Below are 26,713 nucleotides of genomic sequence, written 5' to 3' on the forward strand. Positions count from 1 at the left end.
ATGCCGCCTTCTATGAGAGCTAGCTTCGACTTGCATTGTGTTTTGGTACATATGTGTATCTACATCCTCGATGCAAATAATCATTCTCTCAATCAGCAATTTATGAGAACCTTGGAGGGATTTCTTTCCTTTTCGTTGCCTTTTCAGTACACATCGATAAGGCTGGCACTGGTAAGCTTTTGATAAAAGAGGTAAGCTGCGGCGATAGGGCCGTAGTATCACCGCATTTCTGTCCTCCGGGGACTTAGCGCCATGCTTCCCTCGCCCTGTTCAGGTAGATTCAGGCTGGCTTCAACCACGTTCGGCCAGCCCTTTGGTTTTCACCTGAACGGACTGAGCCGTCGGGATCGCTTCTCGCAAACATCTACCGAGACAGAAAGCCCTGGTGGTGGCCAAACTCTACGCGCTCTTTGGTTGGGAGGGTGGGTATAACCCTTCCCGCTCCGGTTATTTTCTTCCTGAAGTGAGAAACACTCATCCTGTTGTGTTTCTCAAACCCCGCAGAAGAGCGTTATAATGTGCAAAAAGTTTGCCTACAGAGTATTTTTCGGGAAGTCCGTCTCTTCAATACAACATACTGTTTAGAAGGACTGACTACTTCTTTGGCAGGCTCGAGGAACAGGTTTCTGACATGAACAGGTATGGCAATAGACCTGTCTGCAGGAGCATGCTGCCTCGCACCGGTAGAGGCTATTAGAGAGCTCTTGACGCCTATGACAGGTTTGTGCTCATTGATCCTGTGCAGGAATCATCTTTCAGGACCAGATAATGATCATTGGCAAAGAACCAGGTGGCATATGCGAAGAATCCGCAAGCACCCCCTCTCCTTCAGACATACAAACCTACAAGGGATTTTTGGCCAGTGTTGCTAACGCAATGAAGGGCCCGTCTATCAAAATTAGGAAAGCCTGTTCTAGGCAGTGTGGACTGACTTCGAAGAGCGTGAGAAAGGAATGATTTCCAGCTCTCTCAACTTCCTTCAGAGATAACTTGCTAATATCTGATGCTATAGTTCATTTGCAATGAACTGCTGCAGATCATCAAGCGCATGGAGGAGGCTGAGATGGAGAGACACTACCTGTGGCCAGATAATATTATGGCTGATCTGTGCGCATATGGTATATGGACTTCATGGACTACAGAGGAAAACATATGCTGAAAGCTTGCAGCCAGAAGAGCACAAATGGACGGTCCAAAGCTTCACCTTGGTTTTTATCAACCCTGCTTGGGCGACTTAAAACATGCGGCGTTGTATCTTGATACCGATGACCGGGATGTAGTCTTTGAGGTTATTAGATTGCATCCAGTCTTTCAGCACAACATTGTGCATTGAGATCAAAACATCCCAAGAATTTTGTTGGCGAAGTCTTCATTGCTGTGATTAGCAAAAATGACATGTAAAGAGTATACAAAGTTGTCAGTGCGACCCCTGTGGATAACGACATCATGAATTTGGATTGCCAGGAGTATGTGCCTGATATTCCCAACAAGCTAGAATATGAGTTTATTTTGGAAGAGGGTGATAAGGAGAAGTGTGCAGCCAAGGAGGGATTGAAGGAAAAGCAAGGTGCAATTCCCAATCTAGTCTTCATTGCAATCAAGTGTCAATTTGAAATTCCTCCATTCCCTTCCAAAACCAAATGATGATAACTCCACCAAGGCCTTCTGAGCGTAGTCCGGTAACCACCACACTCCATAGAATTCTGGTGAAATACACTCTGGTAGGAACAGGTACCAGTCGTCTTCCGCAGAAGTGCTGAGACCGTTTGAGCTCTTGATCAGCTCATGATACTCAGGATAGAACCCACTATATTCCCAATCTAAAAGACCAGCAATACTGAAGCGGTGGGCCATCGCTTGATTCTATAGTGGGATTATTATTAGCTCGCAGATCACCATGTGCAAATACACATCCGATTTCTAGCAGCTGGTGGGGGCTGGTCGATAGTAACCTCTGTGAAAATAGGGGCACGCAAAAAAATGGAACAGAAAATTCTCGAAATTTTTGATGGTTAGAATGGGTTCAGTGCCATGGCAGATATGTCTCCTAGCATATTTGCTCTGTACATCCTTCACCACAAACGCCTCCAAGCGGTGTCCCGCAAGGTGAAGTCAAACGGAGACTACATAGTAAGTCAAACATACAGGAGTAGAGGGACATTAGTCAGCGATTTCCCCTCCCCCGCCAAGACCTCCGTCATTGCCCTTTCTGTCTCCAAGGCTGCCGTCGATGTGTTGATAGCCTTCGAGGTAACGAACACCTCAATCTCTGCACCACCGCTTCCCGCTTCCCGCTTCCCGCTTCCCGCTTCCCATAACCGCTGAGCTTTGGGACTCTCGTCTTTTGCTTTTTCCCTTTGCTCCTGCGTGTAATCCATGTATAACTATCCTCCCCTCTTTTTAAAGCGAAACTTGACTCTGCCAACGCCGTCGCAAAGCCCCGCCTCCAGCAACACCACCAACAGTAACAACACCAACCACACCAGCCGCATCCCTTCTGCTGTCTGAAAGGAAAGCCTTGTTTGCCGAGAACAAGGTTTTCCCGTCTCATTACTAGCCTTCACAATTCAACCTCACGCTGACATCCCGCAGCGGACTGGGAAGCTGGGTAAACGTAAAGCTTCCGCAGGGGAAGAAGATTCTGAACAGCAGCAATACACTCTCCTGCAACACCCTGGGAAGAAGGTTTTGAAGGTATGTTATATGGCCTACGTTCGGTGTTGTAGTTTTGTGTTTGCCTTTCTTTTGATTCGATGGAGACCATGCGGGGTGGGGTGGGGGAATAATTATCCCGATTGCTTTAAGGGAATATCCGTGCCTGTGATTGTCATTGCACAAGTCGTTGCCTACAAAAGAATAAAAAATTCTCATGCAATATGCAGGATTTGCTATATAAAGATACCTTATTTCGAAGTATCTTGCCTGCCTATATATTTGTCCTTGCGTTTTTACATGCTCCTCCCTTCTCTTCCTCCGGCTCAACCTTAGCTAACTTGACACGGTCACCACATATTTAGAACGGCACAATGCAAAGCAGTCCGCAAGAGATCGTGGATATGTCCACGCACCCAGAGATCGACGAGTCGTTATATAGTCGACAATTGTAGGAGTCATGTTTTCTCCTCCCCTCCCGACTCTTTTCAAGTGGACAAAAACTAATGATGTCGACCTCCACTCCAGGTACGTCCTTGGCCATGAAGCCATGAAGCGGATGTCGTCTTCAAATGTCCTCATTGTCGGGCTTAAAGGTTTAGGTGCTGAGATCGGTATGTTGATACGGACAATAATCCCAAGGACGTGGATGTTCTTGATACTAACCACTTCATCATGACAGCGAAAAATGTCGCCCTTGCCGGCGTCAAGTCCCTCTCTCTCCACGACCCTACTCCCGTCACCATCTCAGATCTATCCTCTCAATTTTTCCTTAGCCCAGAAGATATTGGCAGGTCCCGCGCCGAAGCTACCGCCCCTCGCGTCGCGGAATTGAATGCTTACACACCTGTCACCATTCACGACTCGCAAAGTTTGACGGATGATTTACCCCAGCTCAACAAGTACCAGGTTGTTGTTCTAACCGCCACACCGCTGCGAGACCAGCTGGTTATTGCTGAGTATTGCCACAAGAATAAAATCTTTGTCATTATTGCGGATACGTTCGGTTTGTTTGGATATATCTTCACCGACTTTGGCGAGAATTTCACCGTAGTAGACGCCACCGGAGAGGAGCCCACAAGCGGTATTGTTGCTGGAATTGATGAAGAAGGCCTGGTGTCCGCTTCGGACGAGGCTAGACATGGGCTAGGGGAAGATGACTACGTTATTTTCACTGAGGTCAAGGGCATGGAGAAACTGAATAACTCTGAACCACGCAAAGTCGACATTAAGGGCCCTTATACCTTCTCCATCGGAGATGTGTCTGGACTGGGGACCTATGAAAGTGGCGGTATATTCACCCAGGTCAAGATGCCCAAGACGCTCAACTTTAAGTCCTTTAAGCAACAGCTCGAAAATCCCGAGATTCTCATCACCGATTTCATGAAGATGGACCGACCGGCCAAGGTCCATCTTGGTATCCAAGCTCTCCACAAGTTTGCCGAGATTCACGGTGGCAAGTTCCCCCGACCTCACAACGAGAGTGATGCCCAGGAGGTCATTGAGCTCGCGTCTAGAATCGGAGGCGAGGTTGATAAGGATATCCTTCGAGAGCTCAGCTATCAGGCGCAGGGGGATCTGAGTCCAATGGCAGCTTTCTTTGGTGGTCTTGCTGCACAGGAAGTTCTAAAAGCCGTCTCAGGCAAGTTCCATCCCGTAGTTCAATGGTACTACTTCGACTCTCTGGAATCTCTTCCTTCATCGGTCACACGATCTGAGGAAGAATGTGCTCCCCTTGGAACCCGATACGATGGTCAGATTGCGGTGTTTGGAAAGTCCTTCCAGAAGAAAATTTCCGAAGTCAAGGAGTTCCTTGTCGGCTCTGGCGCGATTGGTTGTGAGATGTTGAAGAACTGGGCAATGATTGGCCTTGCTACCGGTGAGAACGGTAAGATCACGGTCACGGATATGGATCAAATCGAAACCAGCAATCTGAACCGACAGTTCCTATTCCGCCCTAAGGATGTCGGCCAATTGAAGAGTGACACGGCCGCAAAAGCTGTACAAGCGATGAACCCAGACCTCCAAGGCAAAATTGTCTCACTGCGAGAGCGCGTTGGTGCCGATACTGAGCATATCTTTAGTGAGGATTTTTGGGAAGAGTTGGACGGAGTTACCAATGCTCTGGATAATATTGAAGCGCGAACGTATATTGACCGACGTTGCGTGTTCTTCCAAAAGCCACTGCTTGAGAGCGGAACGCTGGGCACCAAGGGAAATACCCAAGTTATCCTACCCTGGCTCACGGAGTCATATTCCAGCTCCCAAGATCCGCCTGAACAATCCTTCCCGATGTGCACGCTGAGGAGTTTCCCGAACCGAATAGAGCATACAATTGCATGGGCACGTGAGCTTTTCCAGACAAGCTTCGTCGGACCGCCCGAATCTGTAAATCTATATCTTACTCAGCCAGATTACACCAAAACAACCCTAAAACAATCTGGCAACGAGAAGCAAACTCTGGAAATTCTCCGTGATTTCCTAGTAACAGACAAACCTCTCAGCTTCGATGACTGCATTGTCTGGGCGCGCCACCAATTCGAAGCCAACTTCAACAACGCCATTCAGCAGCTCTTATATAACTTTCCCAGAGATTCTGTTACATCTAGTGGAACTCCCTTCTGGTCAGGCCCTAAGCGTGCACCTACCCCATTAAAATTCGATCCCACGAATCCTACGCACTTCTCTTTTATCGTCGCCGCTGCAAACCTCCATGCCTACAACTACGGAATCAAGAACCCTGGGGCGGACAAGGGTCATTACCGAAAAGTTCTAGATGACATGATCGTCCCCGAATTTACACCCAGCTCCGGTGTCAAGATCCAAGCTAATGACAACGAACCCGATCCGAATGCGAAGCCAGGTTTCACTGATGAGGAGGAACTCAAGCGTCTCATTGCTGCACTCCCATCACCCAAATCTCTAGCCGGATTCCAATTAGAACCCGTTGTATTTGAGAAGGACGATGATACCAACCATCACATCGACTTCATCACAGCTGCCAGCAACCTGCGCGCCGCGAACTACGACATCCAGCAAGCAGACCGACACAAAACTAAGTTTATCGCCGGCAAGATCATCCCTGCCATCGCAACGACAACAGCGCTGGTTACCGGCCTAGTGATCCTCGAGCTCTATAAGATCATCGACGGCAAGCCACACCTCGAGCAGTACAAGAACAGCTTCGTCAACCTTGCACTGCCATTTTTCAGTTTCATCGACCCTATCGCCAGTCCAATGGACAAATACCATCACAAGGGCCGCGAGATCTGGTTCCACAAGCTCTGGGACCGTTTCGAAGCAGACGATATGGTGCTCCAGGACTTCCTGAAAAGCTGCGAGGAGCAGAATGGATTGGATATCAGCATGATTAGTTCTGGGGTTAGCTTGTTATACCCTGTATTTAACAAGGGCCCGGATGTGATGAGGAAGCGGTTGCAGATGAAGTAGGTTTTTTTCCCTTTCCCCTCCCCCGCTCAGCAAAGCCACAATCTACTCCGCATCGTGTATTAGCATTAGTGCTAATGCATATTTTCTGTGCAAAATTAGGTTGAGCGAGCTCGTCCAGTCCGTCAGCGACAAGGCGATCCCCGATCATCAGAAATACGTCATCTTCGAGTTTCTGGCGCGCGACGATACGGATGAAGATGTTGATGTGCCGTACGTGAGCGTGAAGGTGGATAAGCCAGCGAAGAAGGATGCTAAGGCGATGGTTTAACTAGAAATGAAAATAGAATAGAATGGATTGAATTGAACTGAATTAATTGCGCAGAGAGAAAATACGGATGAGAATTTGATGTAAAATTGTTTGTTTCTGCTTTCTTAATTGAGTTGTGGGTAACAAAAATCAAGATAAGCTTTCATTTCTTCAGGTTTTTTTTCTGACAAAAGACATGGAACCATTGGCAAAGGATAATAGAAGCGGACTCAGAGATGAGATAGATTTTATAAGCGGCGCGGCTGATAAAATAGACCAAAGGATTACCTGTCACTTCCCAATCGACAATGTGAGCAAAAATTCATGCCTAGGACTTGAATATGGCGTCATCGTCAGGAGATGTGGGTGTCATGAATTATTAAGCACGGATTTGAGCGCAGAAACTAACTGTAGCTAATAAACTATAAATGACGGACATAAATAATAGATTTGAACGCTTCACCAGCCCTTACTGTCTTGTTCCCTACCCACTTCCCTTAACTCACTTCCCTTTCATCCATTCAAAACCCATCAGAAACTTGGGTTTATTCTCATGTCATCCACTCTCGCTCGAGCCCGACAACTCCTCGCATACTTCAGTAGTTCAAAGCCTCCTACGTCACCGCTATCCGTAGCAGCAGCAACAACAACAACAGCACCACAATCGGCCCAGTTCTCAACTGCAACACCAATAACAAACACTATGGCGGTAGGATGGATATGTTTTCATTCCAATGCGTATTTCCCATAAACTGTTGAAAACATTTTCCAATTTCTCCAATTTCTATTTTCACAGACCGGCAATGATCAAAAGATCACCAACTGGGTGAATCCGTCAGATCCGAGCGGGGAATTCAAGCGTGGTCAGTCTGCCTTTCGCAATTGGATCTCCAGAGAGCCTGGCGCGCGGTTCCCGCCTGAGAAGGGCCGGTATCATCTTTATGTTTCTTATGCATGTCCGTGGGGTACGTATTAATGCTCCCCTTCCACGTTTGTCTTTGTCTTGGTTTTGCATGCCGCCTGTTTCGTTAGCTGGAGGCCCAAGATGACCCATTGGTTGGCTAAAAATTTGGTTGCTTCATCTATATAGCCCACCGGACCCTGATCGCCCGGAAGCTCAAGGGGTTGGAGGACATAATCTCCTTCACATCCGTCCATTGGCATCTGGGAGATCTGGGATGGCGGTTTGCAACCGCTGAGGAAAACCTGCCGGGCGAGAATACGGGGCCGGATCCCCATCATCAAGGCTTTGAGCATCTCAGGCAGATTTATTTTGATGTCGATCCGGAGTACAAAGGGCGGTTTACTGTGCCGACGCTGTACGATACGAAGACGAAGACGATTGTCAGTAACGAGGTATGTATGAAGCTCACTGCTGATGAATGGGATGCGAAAAAAAAGTTGTTTCATCCAGGAAAGGCGGGAAGAGATGGTGAGATCTGCAGGGCTGACCTGGGTAATTTTTTTCACGATAGAGCTCTGAGATCATTCGCATGTTTTATTACGAATTTGACGATTTGTTGCCGGAGGAGTACAGAAAGGTTGATCTGTTTCCGGAGCATCTGCGGAAGGACATCGAGGCGACTAATGAATGGACGTATAACGACGTGAATAATGGCGTCTATAAGTGCGGGTTTGCAACGTGAGTGGATCGCCAACCCAGCTGCTCATAATCAGACACAAAATAGGCGGAAGCCTAGATCATCCAAGATACTTGACTCCTGGCTGACATATGTATGACCTCCAGAAAACAAGAAGCATACGAAAAAGCAATAGGCCCCTTGTTCTCCTCGCTCGACCGCATCGAATCACACTTACAATCCAAGATCGCCACCAGGCCTTCCAAAGATACTCCTACATACTACTTCGGCGATACAATCACCGAAGCAGACATCCGCCTCTACACCACCATCGTCCGCTTCGACCCTGTATACGTGCAGCATTTCAAGACGAACATTCGCGACATTCGCTCCGGATACCCCGCCATCCACCGCTGGCTGCGTCATTTGTATTGGGATATCCCGGCTTTCAGGGAAACGACACAGTTTGAACATATCAAGAAGCATTATACGAAGAGCCACTCGCAGATTAACCCCCTTGGGATTACGCCTGTGGGACCAGTGCCGGATATATTGCCCAAGGATAAGGAGGTTGTGGCCGTGATAGCGGCGAGAGAGTAAATGTCAAGGTTTCTTTTTTCCATCTGTTTCTTCTTTTATTATCTCTTTTATTCAACTTTGTTTATTTCCTTTTCCCCTTGTATTGATATGTATATTGATTTGTAATGATTCGGAACATGAGAGCTGTATATAGGTGAAGGAGGAGTGAGCAGAATGAAAGCGCCAGGGCTAGCCTGTGGGATATTTGTGAAGATCTAGGGTTCCTTGATAAGTTGAGACAGAGCTGGTGGGACTTTAAGGGGCTATAATTAATATAGGTAACTAACTACTAATATCCGCACTTAAACCATCTGTTAACTCCGTGCATTTTACTTCTGACGTCACCCACACACCTCCATCAAAACTACTATACAAGGATCAAACCCGAGAAGTTGATTCGCCTTTGTTTTGACCATGAGGGATCTGACCGGAAGGATCTGGCCGGCCCATATTCGTCCTCCAATGATTCAATAGTTCGACCACGATCAATTATTAAGCAGGAACAATAAGCGTCCAAAATACAGAATCGTGCGCAGTAGACCGCGTTCTCAGGCCGTGTTTAGCAGGATCAGAGGGACAATTGTCTATCCTGCTCTCTCATACGCTATGAAGGGAGCCGAGCTGATAAGTTCCCTGTCTCTTTATGCCACTACCCCTCATCAGCTACTGGTATATAAGAGCTATGTCTAGAAGCGCACGCTGTGTGAAAAAACCTCTCACACACCATCTATATCATATCCTCCGTTAAACCAGCACGATGCCGTCTCCAATCCTACTCCAAAACGCGACCGTTATCGTGCCCAGCTCTAGAGCAGGCGATGATGCTGTTCCCTTGAGGGAACATTCCATCCTCATCGAGGGCAACACAATTACTCGCATAGCTCCGCATGCAGATGTCCGAGCTCCCTCAGCCGATACGGAAATCATTGATTGTCGCGGCAAGATTGTCTCACCGGGCTTCGTTGACACGCACCATCATCTCTGGCAAACGCAGTTGAAGGGCAGGCATGCGGATCATTCGTTGGTCGAGTATATGACTTCTGGTAGGCAGATATAGACATGGGCTTCTTATTTATTTCGGTTGCTGTTGCCATTGCAGCGGTGAACTACCTTTTGGGATATGAAATTTGCAGGCAGATGTTCTCGTTGTTGTGTTATCTCAGCCCTACATATTGTGAATTTGTATCCTTTTATGTTTTCATGCTCGTGATGCGACATATTCTTTAGTTGAAGAATACCAGTCTATATTATGTGGCGATTCATAGCTAATTAGTCACATCTCCGATCAGGAAACATGCAATGCTCCAACTATACGGCAGATGACATTTTCTGGGGCCAGCTTGGTGGTTGTCTTGCTTCCATCGATGCCGGCACAACCACTGTTGTCGACCACGCCCACATGAGCTACTCACCAGCGCATGGTAAGTCACCTCCAATTCCAGAAAGAGGATAGGGAAACTATTCCTGAAACCTCATACTTACCCCTTTTTAATCACCCAGTTGAAAACGCCTTATCCGCAACAATTTGCTCTGGTATCCGCTCGGTTTTCGGTTTCACTCCCACCATGAAAGTGAAATCATGGGATCCGCCGTTTACGCTGGACCAGGACATCTTGCCAGCTTGGGTGTTTGAAACTTTTGATAAGCTGGCCCAAGGGGCCCCCTTTGGTGACGGCCGCGTCCAGCTTGGCTTTGCATTGGACCTGTTCTTCCTTCCCAAGGAAATGATTCTCAATATATTTGACCGAGTAACAAAGGCTGGTGTGAAAACTATCACAGCACACTATCTGCATGGCCAGTATGGTTAGTTATTCTTTTCTTTCCGCCCTTCCCTTCACTGCTGCACATGCCTTAGGCAATCATATAGTGTAAAATAACAATCCGCTCAACAAAAAAATCCCTCTTCATCCCCACACAAAGACTACCACGGCATGTCCCTCGTCGACCTGCTTGACTCCTACAATCTCCTGGGCCCAAACATCATCCTCTCCCACGCCACTGGTGCCACCCCCGCCACGGCGCAAAAGATATCCTCAGCCGGTGCCTTTGTCGCCACTGCCCCAGAGACAGAGTCACAAATGGGCCAGGGGCTGCCCGTCTGCTTCCGCGACGACATGAAAGACCAATGCTCGTTAGGCGTCGACTGCCACTCCAACAATTCCTCCGATATGATCACGCAGATGCGTCTTGGGTTGCAATCTGCCCGCGCCATCCGAAACGAAGCGCTGATCCAGAAAAGCGAAACGCCTATCGTGAAGATCTCGGGGAGCGTTAGGGATGTGTTCCGCCTCGCGACGATACAGGGGGCCAAGGCGGTGCGTATGCATGACCAAATTGGGAGTCTGGTCGAGGGGAAAAGAGCGGACATTGTGGTTTTTGACGCGCTGAGCCCTGGTATGGTTTGTGCGGCGGAACATGATCCCGTCGCGGCTATTGTACTGCATGCATCGATAGCGGATATTGAGACGGTGATTGTCGATGGGGTAATTAGAAAGCGGGGTGGGAAGCTGGTCAAGGTAGAGGTCGAGGAGGGCATTGCGGGGGTTAGTAAAAAGGAGGTTGTGTGGACGGATGTGGCGGAGCAACTTGTTAGGAGTCGGAGGGAGATTCAGGAAAGGATTGAGAAGATTGATCTGGATAAGGCACTTGAAGCGTTTCTTAAAATGTTTTAAGGAAATAGAAAGACTGTATTTTCGATTTCTTGCGAGGGTTTGATCGGCTCCAGAAGTAATTAGTACCTACCTCCTTAGCTTGCGCTGGAAGGGGTGAGAAAATGGAATGTAGTTTCTGCCGAAGCACACGTTTTTCTCAACGTCTATAAAGAAATCCGGATAATATCAAGGGAGAATAAAAAATAAATGCAGTCCACAACATACTGAACCAGTCACCTCTTAAGTGAAGAGAGGTTAGCCAAGGTTAAGTACGTCTAGGGCAAAAATTGGAACGATGGGCCCCCGTACATGAAATTCAACAGGCATATGACCCAGAGCGAAAGAGAAAGAGAATTGCCAGATAGTTTTCGAATTATTTTTTTTATCTCCTCGTTTCCACAACATAGAGAAAAGCGTTGTTGTACACACGCCGAAGGAAAAAATTTGGGCAGTAAAACTTAGGTCTAAGGGCTGGAGTAAGCAAAAGTCATTCCAGGCCGTCCGCCAATCCTTTAGCTAACGAATCGCAATTTTGCCTACCGCTTTCTCTGTATATATCTCCAGACTTCGAGGTGGGAAAAATAGTCGAGAGAACTGTGATTTTGGTGCGAGACGAAACCCAGATAAAAACAATACTATATGTATACCAATGGAATGAAAATCCAGGCGGTGGCTGAGGTTGTGCTGGTACATCGGGTGGCTATGCGATAGAGAGAAGAGAAGGAAATCATAGAAATAGGTTTAGGATATTCTCTCATGGGAAAGCAGGCAACAAAATATTGAAATTGCAAATATTGTCTTCTTAGTGAGAAGAAAAGACCGAAAGCATGAAAAAAAGTGAAAGTGAAGGAAGGGTGCAAAGGCGCCGCTAATGAGAATCCTAGGGGTATCAAAGCATTATATGGCATGCATACATTTCAAAGTGATGTCTGTGAATTGGGGAGGTGGTTCATAGAGGTCCTTCATATCCTGGGTTAAATAAAGACTGACATATCAGAAATTAGGGGGAAGTAAGAGTAAGAAGATGGTAAGGGTGCATGGGTGGATGGTTGGCTGTATTAGGCTAAACCCAATAAACGCTTCGAGTTTTCGTACACGACATAGCTAATCGACACAGACGGGGCGACTTTGAGCAAATTCGGCGTGATCCCTCTAAAGAGCCCGCGTAGCCCCTCCTGACTCAACGTTTTGCGCGTCACGTCGACAATGCCCGTATATGTAGGACTGTGCAGGACGGTGCCCTGTGCCTGTAGTCGTGTGCGGAGAACATTCATAGGATAAACTATTGAAGCACTCAGGGCACCGCTAAAGGCTCCGATAGCACCAGTTGCGAAATTGCTAAGAGGTACATCGTCCTCATGGCAGTGGTATAATTTAGCTTTGCGAGCTAAAAGAATCGATTTTAGGTATTCAAAGGTGGTGAGGTCGATCGCCGCATATGGGAACATTCCAATCAATCCCAGTGGCAAGCCGCGGAAGAAAGAGTGAAATCCGTTAGTGGTCCACATCGTTTTGGCGGTGGCCATTATGAGGCGGTTGCCTTGTAGTCCACCTTCAACCACTTCGCATTGCATGCGACTAGCGGAATAGTAAGTAACTGCATATGTGCTGGGGTGGAAAGGAATCGATGGAAGAAAGGCAGATAACTTACAATTTAAGCGTATCTAAAGGATAAACGAAACATCTAAGACAGTAAGTAACTACCGGACCAGTCGAATCTGGAACGGACATACTGGGAAACCATTCCTCCGATACCACCCGCAAGGAATTGTGAAGTTGGAAGCAGATTCTTTGTGTCGCCGTGTCCTTCGAGGTTGGCAAACATGCGTTTTGAAGCCTGAACTACATAAGCAAACCGTATATATCAAAAAGGAATCAAGTGTTGAATAATGGCTCCTATCTTACCTCATATGCACCAAACTTAATCGCGGATTCAGGCATAACCTTCACCACGTTCAAGCCGTTGCCTATAAAGTTAGTGAGACTATTTTTAGCTCATGTTGGATAACAGAAATGAGGGATTCCTCCACTGTACATACCGGCAAACAAACTCCGTATCCCTCCGGCGCGCCATAAATCCTTGGTGGCTTCTATGAGCGGCATGCCTACTCTCTTCAAAGCTTCCAGAGGGTGGCCGGATTTTGCTGCACTAAGAGCGGTATCCCTAACGGCGGTCTGGGCGATAAGATATACTTTCAAACGATCGAGGGGTGCAGTAGATGTCCTTGATACGCAACCCGCCATTCCGCCCGCAAGGAAATAACCTATGTGAGGGGTACTTTCCGTCAATATTTGTAGGCTAGATTGATACCACATCCATAGCGAGACGGCGGTTGGAAGAACAAGCCACTCCAGCTCATCGTCAGTGAGAAAAGGAGCTGTCTCCAGGCTGTAGTAGTATTTATGATGCGTGGGCTGAGTCTCAGGACCTAATTGGGTCACTGCGTTGTCCGACAAGGAACTTGGAAATGTTGGGAAGGGAATTTGATACAAGCCGGGTGGGATTGTGTCTAGTAAATCGGGTTCTGTACCTGAGCCTTGAAATGGTTCGTTTATGTGCACATCTCCTTCTGAGTTTAGGTTTCCAAGAGCGCCGTAATACGATATTAAACCGCCGAGGTTAGGGGTGCCGGCGGGCAGAAAAAGGAGGAAGTCTCTGGTTGCCAAGTAGATTTAGATATAGCGATTCAATCATGGAGACAAGAGAACAGAGTATTAGACAATACCTCCATTCATCGAAAGTGATTACACCATCCTTGTTGGTATCGACGTGGATAAAGAACTCGTCCAACTTCTTCTTAGGGATAGTCAAGCCAGCATTCGCAAACGCAGTTCGTAACTCTTCCTTGTCAAGGTGTCCATTACGGTCATGGTCAATGGATTCAAAGAGCCGCCAGAGCTCCTTTTCAGCACGTTCGACGAAAGCGCGGAATTCTACAAAGAGGACAATTTAGTCCAGTATTTCCCGGCCGAGCATGCTGTACCAGTATTGATGGCCGTACCGTTGAACTGTATCTTCCCATCCCCGCTAGTATCCACATGTAAAAGGACGTCTTCCACCAGGTCATCTGCATTTTTAAGAGCTATGTATAGGTTAGTATATGGGTAACTAGTTCAGAGAACTTATGAGAACAGAGCGGATGAGAAAAAGGATAAAACAGCTTCAAAGTGGTCGATAAACGGCGAGGGGTAGAGAGAAACGTACGGTGGTCCATTTTCCTTAAACCCTTTTTAAAGCCCTTGAGGTCTATTTGGCCCTCGTCGTGAGTATCTAGGGTTTCCCATAGCTTCGCAACCCGTTGGTCACGGTCCCGCTGCGAGTCTATTCCCATTTTTTGACAGCGACCAACATATCAGGTAAACATCTATTTTCAAACTTCCCGCAAAAGATGCGGGTGCAGTGCTGCGCTGGCAATAATGGACTAAACATCAGAGAAAAAATATAATGAAAAAAGACATGCAGCACAATGAACGCGGTATTACCGCTGGAGCTCATGAAAACAGCATCATCTCGAGGTTTACCGAGCAAAGAAGTCGAGTTGGCGCTAACAGGTCGCTGATTTGCCGGTCCAAGCGAGCGCTTAACACCTCCACCCTTCAGCAGGGATCCCAATTCCAACCTAACAATGAGGTGACGACGAGGTGAGAGGAGCATTACTCTTTAATATGACGCTTAATACGTATCAGTGTCATGAATATGTGATGATGCAAGCGCAGCTTCTCTTCCGATGACTGCTCATCCTCCTAATCCATTTTGTTTCCCGTCGCTTAACCACTTGTAAATAAATTCACATCAGCCATCCCCCCATCCACATGTAGCTGGTGACCTTATCTGCTACCTTAGAAAGAAATGGCGGCAAATTACTGGGTGTCAACCCAACGCCGGAACTGGCTTTTCGAGCGAGATCAGCTGGCAGAGATTCGGAGATCCCTCGATGAAGGTGACAAGCAGAAACAGCTCATACAACAATTCCCGCTACCCGATCTAAGGTACTTCAGCATCTACATCAATCTACGTAAGATTGTCTATCTTGATGCACGTTGCGCCTTAGCAAAGCGATTACTGAGACTAACAAGAGTGGTTGTGGTGTCCCAGAGCTGGTCAGACTAGGGAAACGGATGACAATCCGCCAACAGGCACTTGCAACAGCACAGGTCTATATCAGGAGATTCTACACCAAAGTGGAGATTCGGAGGACAAATCCTTATCTCGTGCTTACAACCGCTTTCTATCTGGCGTGCAAAATGGAGGAATGTCCGCAGCATATTCGATTCGTCGTAAACGAGGCTAAGGGACTATGGCCAGGTTTGTCTCCTCTTCGATACCCTTCCATCTGGGTGAATTGGATTGCAGGGGTAATATCTAAATTATCGTAATTACTAAATATTATTCATTTCCCAGACTTCATCGTCTCTGATATATCCAAGCTCGGAGAATGCGAATTCTGGTTAATCTCCGAGATGAACTCCCAGCTGATAGTCCACCATCCCTATCGTTCCCTTTCTGAACTCCAATCTACCCTCTCCTTAACGTCAGAAGAGGCGTCTCTAGCTTGGTCAATAATCAACGACCACTACTTGACTGATCTCCCGCTTCTCCAGCCACCACACGTCGTCGCAGTGACAGCCATCATACTCGCAGTGGGGCTCAAAACAAACACTAGCAGTAGTGCTCATCTGACCGGTGCATCGCCAGTTTCCGCCGCGCTTCGGGATGGCGCTGGTGCATTGGCTGCACTCAGTGACAAAAATCTTCCTTCTCGCGCTCAAATGCTGGTTGACTGGCTGTCGGCGGGAGAGGTTAACATCGAGGCGGTTATTGAATGTACCCAGGAGCTTATTTCCCTGTACGAGGCCTGGGAGCAGTATAGTGAAAAGGGATGTCGGGAGCAAATCAGCCGATATGTTAAAGCACGATCTCTCGATAAGTGATAGGGTTGCTGATTTTACCCAACGGATGAATTTAATTTTTGAAGAGGCTGTATCAAATGGCTGATCGGTTGGACAACCGGATACATCATCAAAAACCCAATCAATACTCGAAGCTGTGTGTGGACTTTCAAGATAAAGAAACGGCATAGTAACTCTAAGATGAATGCAAGGCTTCCCTCAATATCTGCTGCATCAATAACCCCACCTCTGTATTACCTGATATATGTATGAAGCAAGCACCCATACACGACAGATGAGACCCAAGTTATTCGAAAAAAGCCAGTCACGATCCCATTCTTCTCCCAACTCCACCAGCAACGCAATCCCGGCTCCGTACCATTCACACATGTTGTCTTTCTGAAAACCTCTCAATGGCGTATCGAGGCGCCGCGTTCGTCCAGCACTCAGACCCCGCAGTTTTTTTCAAGTTCGTTCGTTGAAGTACGATTTAGAGATAGATATTCCAACCAGTTTAATTTTTAGTTAAGTTGATTAATTTTTTATTTATTTATTAATTAGTCGATATATATAACCCCATCGTAGCTCCATGCCACGATTTACACCCACACGCATTCATCATATCTTTTTATACCACTTTACGTGGTAACCAACGAGACGCGTGCACTCTTGCATCCAATGAACGCACGTTTTCGTCCAATCATCATGAGGAATATACTTATACTTATATACCTCGAGGCTCGGGGTTTGAATCGTCACAAAAGCGAGGCTGGGGGAAAGGAAAGGGGAAATTGAAGCCTAGCCTATTGTGTATCCTAGCCGCCCAGGATTCCTCTTGCAATTCCCATTCATGCGCATGGCGCATCCCGTTCGTTATTCCATTCCATTCCCTTGGGAATCCACAGACACGGCGGCTCAAGGTAAACCGTTAATTTGACAGAATTTGTTCCCTTGGTAAGGAAGGCGTTTTAAGGCAGGTTGGGTAGTTGGTTAACTACGCTGTAGATTATTATGTGCTCCCGTTCATCATTCATTATTGGATTGGAGACGAAATTTAGTATCTATCCCCCGGATGCGATTATTACTCTTTTTTTTTTGCTATTTTGCTATTTTGCTATTTTGCTATTTTGCTATGCTCCCGCGGCGAAAGGTTCCACGAACAGCAGGTCGGCAGGTTATATATTATTAAATTAACATCTGGTCCCCACATACTCCGTAGTTAACTGAAGAAATGCTGCAATTGAACAACCCCAACCCTAACCCGCCCCCCACCGCCGCAAGCATGCATGGAAGAATCAAGATCTTCATCTGGAAGGAGGAGTGAGGACTGTGGCGAATGTTTGTCACGTTCCAGTCCGTGCATCGAGCAAAGTGAAATGAAAAGCTCCCCGTGCGCAAGCCAAACCAAACCAAAAAGAAGGAAAGGAGGCTCAAAACAGAAAACTATCCATTCCTGCCTGCTCAGCCCCCGGATGGCATCAAGCCACAGACGTCGTTAGTTCCGTCGTTTAGCCCGCCCACTAGCAAAAATCGAGAAATAGAAAAACCAAAAAATAGGAGCAAATCAACGATCGAGGAGGCTGGGTTGTTCCGCATATACAAGAAAGAAAAAAAGGAAAAAACAAAAAGAAAAACCTATGCCATCACGCTGCATAAGATTTCCCCCTCCCCGCACGCTCTTCTCTTGCTAACATTATGAAATTGAAAGAGATAGTTGAGAAGGGAGGAGATGAATGACAAATGCAAATCGTTATTTCTATATATAGCTATATATATCAAAAATGAAACAAATAAAAGTGTACTTCCGCGTACTCTGAACAAGGCTACATTTTTTTTTTCGATGGGCTGCACCGTACCATACAAAAACCCTGTTCACCAGAGTCTCCTGGGGACTAGTTAACTACTAAAATAGTTTGGAGCAACAGGGGAGCAGGGATGGATGGTGATGCTGCTATTTATGGGCTGGGAGGACTGGGAGCCCTAGAGAAGTCTGCAGCGGGGAAATCAAAGAATGCAGGATGGATCAACTTCGTCGGCGAGGTTCGTTAGCTATAGCATTCTCTTCGATTCTGCAACCAGAATTTCGTGGTTGCGGGAACCTGGGTCGTGGTATTACAGGACTACCCCACAGTTTGAGGTAAATAAATAAATAAATAAATAAACAAGTGGAGAACATGTTTGCTCTACCCACACTCTGTGCTCCGTAGCTGCGTAGAGCATCACAGGTTTGTTTTTCTTATTGTGCGTGCCGGCGCAATGGATGAGAGATGTGCTTCGTCTATCTCCAGATCGTTCTGTCGGGAGCGTATCCGAGTGGGTTCCTGTAGGCCGGCGACACGGATGACGGACAGAGCAAACAAGCAAACAAGCAAACAACAGCCAGGCCGCTGAGGTCACCCCGCCGCTTGCTCAGGTAGCGATCTCCCTCTCTCCCTCTCCCTCTCTCCGTACCTAGGTATCTCTCTATCCACCCTTCCCCTGCCGAGTTGGGTCATCAATGTGGTGCCTGGCCTACGGAACAAGACATAACCGCATTTAGTAACCCAGTCACCCATCCTGCGACCAGGCGCCTGCCCAGGTACCTTTGGGTACCTGAACTCTGGGCTTGGGCTGGGTCTTGGTGTGGCAGGGAGCCAACGAGACACCGGCCTGGTGACCTGTGCCAGCTTGGTCCAGCCAGTCAGCAGCCGTCGCCGCCCTCCTCCCACGTCACCGCCCGCCAATCACCGCTAAACACCGCCGCCAAGCAACGCAGCCACCCATGGACTGGCGCCCGCGCTTTGCCCCATTGAGCGAGCAGCCTCTGGGCGGGAGGCGCCGTACCAGCACACAGGTATCCTCCAGGTATTGTTTGGGTGGCAGCCTTCGCCAGAAGCTACTGAGGAGTGACTTGTGCGTGTCAAAGAAACCCCACTGCTGGCTGAGTCACCTGACCTGGCTGGTCCGAGTCCCCAGTTCCGGGGTTCGCAGTCGACTCACACCGACTTCTTCTTTTCTTCTCGTCCTCTTCTTCTCCTCCTCCTCCTCCCTTCCCCCAGCCTCCGTCTCTGTTCCCATCCCACCTTGCTTGACCCCCGACCTGACCGATTTCTTTGTGTCCTCCCTTTTCTTTCTTCTTATTCTTCTGCTTCTGCTTCTGCTTCCTCCTCTTCTTCGACTACTATCATTATTTGACTGACGATTTCCTACTCTTTAATTCTTCCTGCTCCACTTCGCTTCTCCTCGTTGGCTCCCTCTCGTGTGTGTTGCGTTGTCCATCCGTCTCGCCCCCTCCCACACCACAACAACGTCCAACAACGGCTGCCCTCAAAACGCCCCAACAGCTAAAGAAAATCAACTCCTTCGAATTCTACTTATCGATTATCGATCTTCGCTCTTCTATCGAACAACGGACTAATCGTTAAACAATTTGTATTTTCCTTCTTCGTGGATGTAAATCTTCCTCCAAGGCTTCTTACCCGACTTCTCCCCACACAATGTCGTCCTATTTCTTCTCGCCACAACAGCAGCATCATGCGGCAAGCCAGCATCAGGCCCTCCACTCTCACCACCACCACCACCACCACCACCAGCAACAACAACAACAGCATCAGCATCAGCAGCTGCAGCAGCAACAACAACACCAGCAACAACAGCAACTCCCCCCTCCTCCCACCTCTCACTCCGCTGCGAATGCTCACGGTGGTGGCCGCTCCCGTCGAACCGCCAAGATGGCTGCGCACAACAGCACACAGCGACAATTCCGTGGCGTCAAGAGTATGAGGGAGCTGGCAGAGGCCCCCGCGATAACTGCTTTTCGTGCCCGGTTCGAGGCTGGCCGTTCGTTTGATCTGGACGATGACTTGGAGTTTTGTCCTGGTTTGCTGACTGAGGATGATGTATGTCTATCACCATCATCACCACCATCATCACCATCATCACGGGGAACACCCCTTTTTCCTCCCAGTTGTTAGCCAATGTTAACCACCTTTTCTCTTTTTCACTGAACAGCTCCAATCCATCCATTCCTATGCTTCGGACCGCTCCTCTCTCGCCAGCATCTCGCCAGACTCCTCCCCACTCCAACACCAGATCCAACCCGCCCAGCAGGTCACCCCGTCTATCTCTCTTTCGCCCGCCTCCCTCACCAACTCCTCCGCCTTCTCCTCTTTCGGTAACAATAATCTTAATCAGATGAAGCTTCATCAGCCCTCTGCGGTCCGTGCCAGGAATGCTATCCCGATCGTCAATCCAAGCACCGGCATGCGGGTCTCAAGTCCGCCAGGCAGCCAACCGAGATGGTAATAAATAATTTCCAGAGAAAGACAAGACGAGACAAATTGAGCAAATGAAAGAATCAACCTGTCCATTAATTTTTTCCCTCTTTTTTTCGCCCACCCCGTCGATCGTGCGATCCATGCCATTCATTCCTTCATTCATCCTTCATCCATATTTCTCTCCACCGTTCTCTCGTTGGCTGTTCTATCCACCCTGCGTGTCCATCTGGATCTCCAGCGAGCGCTTGAGACATCGTCCGCGCCTCTTGTTAATACCTTCGAGTACTTTCGTAATCCTGACCGGATCCCGCTGCAAATCCTCCCACCCTTCTCACCCTGCTTCACTTACCGAAACCAAAAGAAAACAGGAAACAGCGGCTCTGTTGTAAATAACTTTTTGACCGACCACGACCACGACCCCGACCCCGACCAAGTCTCTCCAGGTCGCTGTCGGCGTCTTCTACATTCGATACGTTTTTCTTTGTTTATTTAACGTTTCCGGAACATCCTGGTGATACCATGTACCATCCTGACGATTTGATAAACTCATCCGAATATTTCCTTGGTTTCAGTTTTTCCTTCATTTCGTTTTGTCCCCCTCTTTTGGAAAGCGACGGCGTCCTGCGGAATGGATTCTTTCTAACCTTTTTTTTCCCCCTACTACATACATACGTTATCCACACCCGGTCGGAGAAAACGAGGTACGCAACCAATCAAAAAAAAAAAGGGCCGAAAACAAAAGCAACATTTCTCCCCTCTGGTCTTTGCAAACCAGAGTTGCAAAAAAAAAAAAACATTTGTGTCTTTTTTAAAAGCGGGATCCGTATCACGATGACATACATATATAGAACGAGCGGCGAAAACCGATATATTTGGCACCTAGTTGTTTTGTCCTTTCTGTCACATATATTTTATATATATTTATTTATATATAGTGTATACCTCTCTTGCTTCCTGTCCGTCTTTGGAGAGAAAAGGTAGATGGATGGATTTGGAAGGATGGGATTTTGCATGATTACACCCGTGTGGAAGCGAGATGTCCTGGAGTTTTGATTCTTTCTGATTACTTGATTTTCTCTCACCTTGTCTTATCTCTCTTGACTGACTGATCATCTCTCATTGAGCTTGCTTCTCTTTTTTCTTTTTTTTCTTCTTACGTTTGTGTATTCTTTTTTCACTTTATTTTGCACCATATATATACACACGTCTTTTCACTACATTTTGGTTTTTCCTGGAACTTGGGAACTTTGGAACTTTGGGACCTTTGGGATCTCTGGAAACTGGGGTTGGTTTTGTTATGTATGGGTCGGCGTGTTCGCGTGTATGTGTCGTGTGTGTCTTGTGTGTATATGTTTTTGTGCTGTTGTGAGCCTCTGGGGGTTTATGGGTTTCCTGTTGCCACTGGAACTGGGCTGGGCTGGGCTGGGATGGGCGGTGTATGTGTGGGTTGCATGTGTGTGTTTTTGTCCTGTGCCTGTCCTATCCTATCTTATTTTGATTGCTCGCATCTGTTGTTGCAATGATAAAAACTACTCTTTTATTCATTTAATCTGCCTTTTAATATCCAAGCCTTAGTTTTTGAAGAGTTTGATTTTTTTGTTCTGGCTTTTCGGGTTAAATTTAGTTGGGTAAATAAAGCAGACAATATTAACATATCTATCTAGTTATTCTCTATCCTTTAGTTATCTCAGCTGGTTTTATTTTGTTGTTTGTGGATGTTGATTTGAATAGAATAACATCTTCATGATGTGAATTGAATTAACTATTGGTTCTCATTGCTAATCTGACCAATGTGAATAAGATGGAAAATAGTTGTAAAATATAGGTATTCTAATATTACGGCTGAATGGAATGTATTTATTTATTTATTTTTATTTGAATGGGAGGGTTCTGCTGGATGTATCTATTGATATTATCAAATACTATGTATGTATGCTATGGTCAGTCTTATGAAAGGGCCACACAATGTATCTAAGTTGGGTGTCAACGTTTCACAGATAACTAGTTACTTACTACTTGCTTACTTACTACTCGCCCTGTCTATTAACTAACCACCACGGAAGAAAAAGCAAAACAACCACAATGATAAAGAAACATGCTGCTTTGCAAATCGGGAAGTGCCTGCATGAGGAGAGGTAGGTAGGTAACTAGTGGATAAGGGGGAAACAAGCTAATGAATGTTATACAGAACTTCTTTCTTTCCCCCCATATTCCAACTTCACCACCAACCACCACCTTCGTTCGGGTCGAATTAGATTCTTCTCTAGTTAGTTATGCACACATAACACTTTTACAAAATGTAATGTAAAGGGTGCTAAACTAGCTATGTAGTAGCTATGGAGCTATGGAGGACAGAGTTCATCTAAGTTAATTCAATACCTCAGTATTCAAAACTCGCTTTGCATTCTCTCACTCTCACACTCGGATTGGTAGTAGTAAGCCTGCTGCTATGGCCCGCGGGGCTGAAAAAGAAGAAGAAGAAGAAGAAGAAGAAGAAGAAGAAGATCAATTGCGCGGTGTTGGCACGGCTGCTGAACCTCTTAAGACTCATGGTATACTACTGAATGGAGGAGTCGATGCCTTTGGTACATCATGTTGCTCCCCCACCCCCCCCCCCTCTCCCTTCCTTCCTTCTGACTTAGAGTGTAGCTACGCTAACCGGATGGTTTTATAGGCGACCGATCTCAGGGCTGCATGCAACCACAACTGGACTGACTATTTTCGATACGTTTGTTGGGCAAGGGAACTGGGAACAGACAGCTTAGCTTGTTCAGCTTCAGCTTCAGCTTCAGCAGCCAAACTCGACCTTCGGCGCATACGATGCGAAAAGCCAAAGATGTGGTGGCGGCGTTTCAGATTCTGAGAGCCCCTGATGATACCTAAACCTGATCCATGCAAAAGTATGATGATGGTGATGATCTAGGACTGGGCAAAATCTGATCGTCCGAAGGTGAGGAAATTATCTCATCTCGCTGTCATTGGCGTGGTGGGACCTGGGGTTGGTCGTACTGTACTGTACATTGGGCCTGCTTTAGCTGTTTGGCTCAGCGACAAATGGTGGCTTCTTCAAAGACAGGCCTGTCAACAGTGCATGGGATTGTGAGGATAGCGAAGCCACATGGGATTGCTGGGCGGTACTTCAAGCTCCTTGAAGTCCTTTGTGCGGATTTTGGAGGAGGAAGAGGCGGAAATGCTGGGGCGTGAGGGGAGGGAGCGCGCCGGTCTCGTCAAGTGGTCACAGGCCTCTGGGGCCATGTGGCTGCACATGCTCCTCTCTTCTGGCCTTAATGGTTATTGTGCAGCTTCTCTTTTACGCAGGTGCGCCAACACCTTCATACTGAGTGGGTTGGGTGAACCATGGGGAGGACTTTGACAACACAGAAGAGCTTGAGGCATTTGCAGCGCGGAAGGTGCGCGAGCTGGAATAGGATGATGGATGATGCCTTGGGGGAGAGAGAAGAGATGAAAGCACTTCTCTCTCGACAGTGGGAAGATGACAAAGGAGGAAATTCGTTGCTAATGCGCTGATTATCAGAGCCTGATCCCGGCGCCTGTTTCTCGTCATTTGTAGTTCGTTCGGTGAGACGAGAAACGACAAGGGATTATTGCGCAAGGTGGGCTCCGTTCGTCCTATACCGTTCTTCCTCCACTTCTATGTCGCGTGGAAGAGGCTGGGGCCAATAAGGAAGGAGGTATAAATCCAGAGGGAGGCTGCTCTACATATGTCGAGAGGGATGTTGTGTCTATGGGATTTTGCTTTTGTCAACCCCAATAGGGATCTTATTTTGTAATTCTCCTATTCAAATGCGTCACCAATTCCTGCCTTAACCGAAAGAATGCTTTTCTATCTCTCATCATTCTGCTATGAAACCTTATTTCTACGAGCAAAAGGATATTCGCGATTATATATATATATATATACATCGATGCGGATATTCTGACGGGCACAACCGCAACAAATACTTCGGCCTTTGATCCTGTGGCTATTTATTGTACGAAGGGGGAGCGCGAGTGCTAGCACATGTATGTACAGTACATCCGGCTAGTTGTGACAACCAAAGAACCAAAGAAGATTTTTTCCATTTATATTTTTTTATGGGATATGCCAAGAGTTGCTGGTTTCTTTTCCTAGACGAAGTCCTTGTTATGGATTGGGTTACATTTAAAGAAATATGCTAGTCATTTTTTTGCCTTTCTCAATCGCGAAAAACGGGTTTGAGCTCGACGCTCTGTGGAAAGAAAATAGAATCAAAAAAAAAAAAGAAAAGAAAAGAAAGAAAGAAAGAAAGAAAAGAAAGAAAAGGAAGGAGAAACCAAAAAGCAAAAAGCAAAATAAAAACAACAAATGGATAAGGAAAGATGAAAAGAAAACTCCCGATGCAATTTTTTATTTTTTATGTTTTTCCCCACCCCCTTTTCCATTCATTTGGTAACACCCCCGCCCCTCATTTCATCTCCCATATGCTATTTCATCGCACAATTAAACACGAGACTCAAACCCTTGATTGATGCTGCGCGCCCGCCCCCGTCCCCGGCCCCGTCCCCGTCATCATGTCCCTGTCTGTGTGCATTACCACCACCTCCTCATGATCAGCGTCCTGACCGGGGTTACATGTCTGGAACTGAAAAGCGCGGAGGAATAAGTACCACCCAACAGCTATCACCGTACCCATCGCGGGGCCGAGCCAGTAGATCCAGTGGTACCCCGGGAAGGAGCGGTTGATGACGTCTGGGCCGAGAGAGCGGGCGGGGTTTAAGGAGCCGCCGGTAAAGGGGATTCCTGTGAGATACCTTGTTAGTTGTGTTTTTCTTCTGTTTTTTTTCTCTTTTTCTGCTAATTTCGTTAGGCTTGGTGGGGTGGGGAGACTGGAAGGCGAGGTGGAAATTATTCGCCAGCGAAGCGGGATAGGGAGTGGAAGGGGGAAGAAAAGAAAAAGGGCTGAATATATATATATATATAATTACATACCCGTCAGCTCAGCTAAAAAGAACGCCAACCCAATACCCAACGGTGCCATGAAAGTTGCCTTGTGTTTCTCGACCGCGAGCATTAGTATCGTAAGCACCAACTGGGCCGTCAGGAACATTTCGATGAATAGCCCCTGCGCTATCGACGTGCCGTTGATCAGGCGTGTGCCTACGGCTAGAGAAGTGGGAAAGATGGCGGAGGCCACACCTGCAGCGGCAATGCCGCCAACAAGTTGCGCAATGATGACGAGCACTGCTCGGAGGGGTCCGATGACCCCCAGGAGCAAGAGCGCGAAGGCTACCTGTATGTGTAGATATGTTTAGCGTTGTTCATGTTCACTCCGTTCAAGGATTGGTTTCTTGTCTTATGAATTTTGGGAACACCGCCGCCCCCCTCCAAAAAAAAAAAAGTTCTGGTCTCGTACAGGGGAGGGATATAATTACCGAAGGATTTAGCATTCCGCCTGTCACACGATAAAAGATCCATACATTGACCGCCAAAGACGCGCCGAAGCCCAAAGACACGTAGATAAAAGCCGCAGGGTTATTTGGCGCGGTAGGTCCTGGCACCACGTTATTGGAGAGTATTGCACCCGCAAACGAGAAAAAGAGGAAGAGAAACGTGCCGACAAACTCGCCGGTAGTGGCGACGACGTGATTGCGAATGGAGTCCGGGATGCGATCTACGCGGTTGCCGATAGCGGAGCGCCTTGGGTTCAGAGATCTATCATATTTGGCAGCTGCGTGGTGGTCTGCACTGGAGTTTAGGGTGCCCGGGTAGCTGGGGTAATTGCTGAGAGCAGGGTGATCCGAATCGGCGGGCGGATTGGTGTTTGAATAGTTGGCTGAAGTCGACTCCATAGCTTTCGCAGTCTGATATATACAGGTCAATGCCTCAGTGGGTATTATTTCCGATTTCTTATCGGGTTTCGAGGAAACCAATAGGTGTTTTTATATTTTGTTCTTTTTCCTTTGCCCCTTTCTTTCTTTCTTTCTTTTGGCCCTGGAAGGGGGGTTGAGTAAAGAAAGGAGCGCTGACTTTTCCATCAAGAGGAGGGGGAGCTGGGGCGGGAGATGTATGACGTCTGAATGACAGCTTTGATCAGAGTATCGAAAGGGAAATTGAAGCTCGCCGGACTTCCATATATGCTTTTGGGATTTTGTTTACGGTACTCCCGTTTCTCAAAACCATAAACTAATTAAGCTTTTTGGTATTCATCCCTGCTTTGCCCCTTAGTGTCTAGATCGAGAAGTATTGTAGCGGAAGTCCTTTGGCCATATCCAACATTTATAATCTAGATAAGGGCGGAGATAATTGATACGTGAACGTGGTAGGAATCGGACTTGGTGGTGCAAAACCATTCGATCTTGTCCTATTGGCGGCAAATTGGGATGGGAACCTTTTAAGTTCGAGATTTACCGAACTTTATCCTATGTCAT

The 26,713-nt window shown here is 47.2% G+C and overlaps 10 protein-coding genes across 10 annotated transcripts; 7 read left to right on the forward strand and 3 right to left on the reverse strand.

Annotated features, from left to right (window-relative positions):
• Positions 1–252: 252 nt before the first annotated feature.
• On the forward strand, positions 253–1,644 carry HCBG_05008 (uncharacterized protein; the record flags this gene model as incomplete). The annotated part of the gene is made up of 4 exons (XM_045432057.1): positions 253–422; positions 903–942; positions 1,013–1,118; positions 1,415–1,644. 4 exons carry the CDS (start codon positions 253–255, stop codon positions 1,642–1,644), a joined length of 546 nt encoding a protein of 181 aa, XP_045287269.1.
• A 396-nt stretch (positions 1,645–2,040) lies between these two features.
• HCBG_05009 (ubiquitin-activating enzyme) lies at positions 2,041–6,525 on the forward strand (the record flags this gene model as incomplete). Its single annotated transcript, XM_045432058.1, has 6 exons — positions 2,041–2,250; positions 2,593–2,694; positions 3,018–3,082; positions 3,181–3,266; positions 3,335–6,098; positions 6,202–6,525. 6 exons carry the CDS (start codon positions 2,041–2,043, stop codon positions 6,368–6,370), a joined length of 3,396 nt encoding a protein of 1,131 aa, XP_045287270.1.
• Positions 6,526–6,867: 342 nt separating this feature from the next.
• Positions 6,868–8,529, forward strand: HCBG_05010 (glutathione S-transferase; the record flags this gene model as incomplete). The annotated part of the gene is made up of 5 exons (XM_045432059.1): positions 6,868–7,058; positions 7,146–7,314; positions 7,440–7,705; positions 7,825–7,991; positions 8,097–8,529. 5 exons carry the CDS (start codon positions 6,903–6,905, stop codon positions 8,527–8,529), a joined length of 1,191 nt encoding a protein of 396 aa, XP_045287271.1.
• Positions 8,530–9,265: 736 nt separating this feature from the next.
• On the forward strand, positions 9,266–11,180 carry HCBG_05011 (5-methylthioadenosine/S-adenosylhomocysteine deaminase n1; the record flags this gene model as incomplete). Its single annotated transcript, XM_045432060.1, has 4 exons — positions 9,266–9,551; positions 9,798–9,929; positions 10,009–10,311; positions 10,429–11,180. 4 exons carry the CDS (start codon positions 9,266–9,268, stop codon positions 11,178–11,180), a joined length of 1,473 nt encoding a protein of 490 aa, XP_045287272.1.
• Positions 11,181–12,217: 1,037 nt separating this feature from the next.
• HCBG_05012 (mitochondrial carrier protein) lies at positions 12,218–14,491 on the reverse strand (the record flags this gene model as incomplete). The annotated part of the gene is made up of 8 exons (XM_045432061.1): positions 12,218–12,737; positions 12,811–12,843; positions 12,893–12,996; positions 13,065–13,126; positions 13,199–13,815; positions 13,886–14,093; positions 14,162–14,242; positions 14,365–14,491. The coding sequence occupies 8 exons, from the start codon at positions 14,489–14,491 to the stop codon at positions 12,218–12,220; spliced, it is 1,752 nt and encodes a 583-aa protein (XP_045287273.1).
• Positions 14,492–14,960: 469 nt separating this feature from the next.
• On the forward strand, positions 14,961–16,581 carry HCBG_05013 (cyclin; the record flags this gene model as incomplete). Its single annotated transcript, XM_045432062.1, has 3 exons — positions 14,961–15,175; positions 15,256–15,465; positions 15,562–16,581. 3 exons carry the CDS (start codon positions 15,010–15,012, stop codon positions 16,089–16,091), a joined length of 906 nt encoding a protein of 301 aa, XP_045287274.1.
• A 2,015-nt stretch (positions 16,582–18,596) lies between these two features.
• HCBG_05014 (uncharacterized protein) lies at positions 18,597–19,106 on the reverse strand (the record flags this gene model as incomplete). Its single annotated transcript, XM_045432063.1, has 3 exons — positions 18,597–18,706; positions 18,777–18,924; positions 19,029–19,106. 3 exons carry the CDS (start codon positions 19,104–19,106, stop codon positions 18,597–18,599), a joined length of 336 nt encoding a protein of 111 aa, XP_045287275.1.
• Positions 19,107–19,525: 419 nt separating this feature from the next.
• HCBG_05015 (uncharacterized protein) lies at positions 19,526–20,333 on the forward strand (the record flags this gene model as incomplete). The annotated part of the gene is made up of 2 exons (XM_045432064.1): positions 19,526–19,927; positions 20,040–20,333. The coding sequence occupies 2 exons, from the start codon at positions 19,526–19,528 to the stop codon at positions 20,331–20,333; spliced, it is 696 nt and encodes a 231-aa protein (XP_045287276.1).
• Positions 20,334–23,423: 3,090 nt separating this feature from the next.
• HCBG_05016 (uncharacterized protein) lies at positions 23,424–24,003 on the forward strand (the record flags this gene model as incomplete). The annotated part of the gene is made up of 2 exons (XM_045432065.1): positions 23,424–23,623; positions 23,877–24,003. 2 exons carry the CDS (start codon positions 23,424–23,426, stop codon positions 24,001–24,003), a joined length of 327 nt encoding a protein of 108 aa, XP_045287277.1.
• Positions 24,004–24,798: 795 nt separating this feature from the next.
• On the reverse strand, positions 24,799–26,134 carry HCBG_05017 (aquaporin; the record flags this gene model as incomplete). Its single annotated transcript, XM_045432066.1, has 3 exons — positions 24,799–25,085; positions 25,275–25,575; positions 25,763–26,134. The coding sequence occupies 3 exons, from the start codon at positions 26,132–26,134 to the stop codon at positions 24,799–24,801; spliced, it is 960 nt and encodes a 319-aa protein (XP_045287278.1).
• Positions 26,135–26,713: the final 579 nt, after the last annotated feature.

This window comes from Histoplasma capsulatum, assembly GCF_000150115.1.
Source record: "Histoplasma capsulatum G186AR genomic scaffold supercont2.6, whole genome shotgun sequence".
Taxonomy (NCBI): Eukaryota; Fungi; Ascomycota; class Eurotiomycetes; order Onygenales; family Ajellomycetaceae; genus Histoplasma; species Histoplasma capsulatum.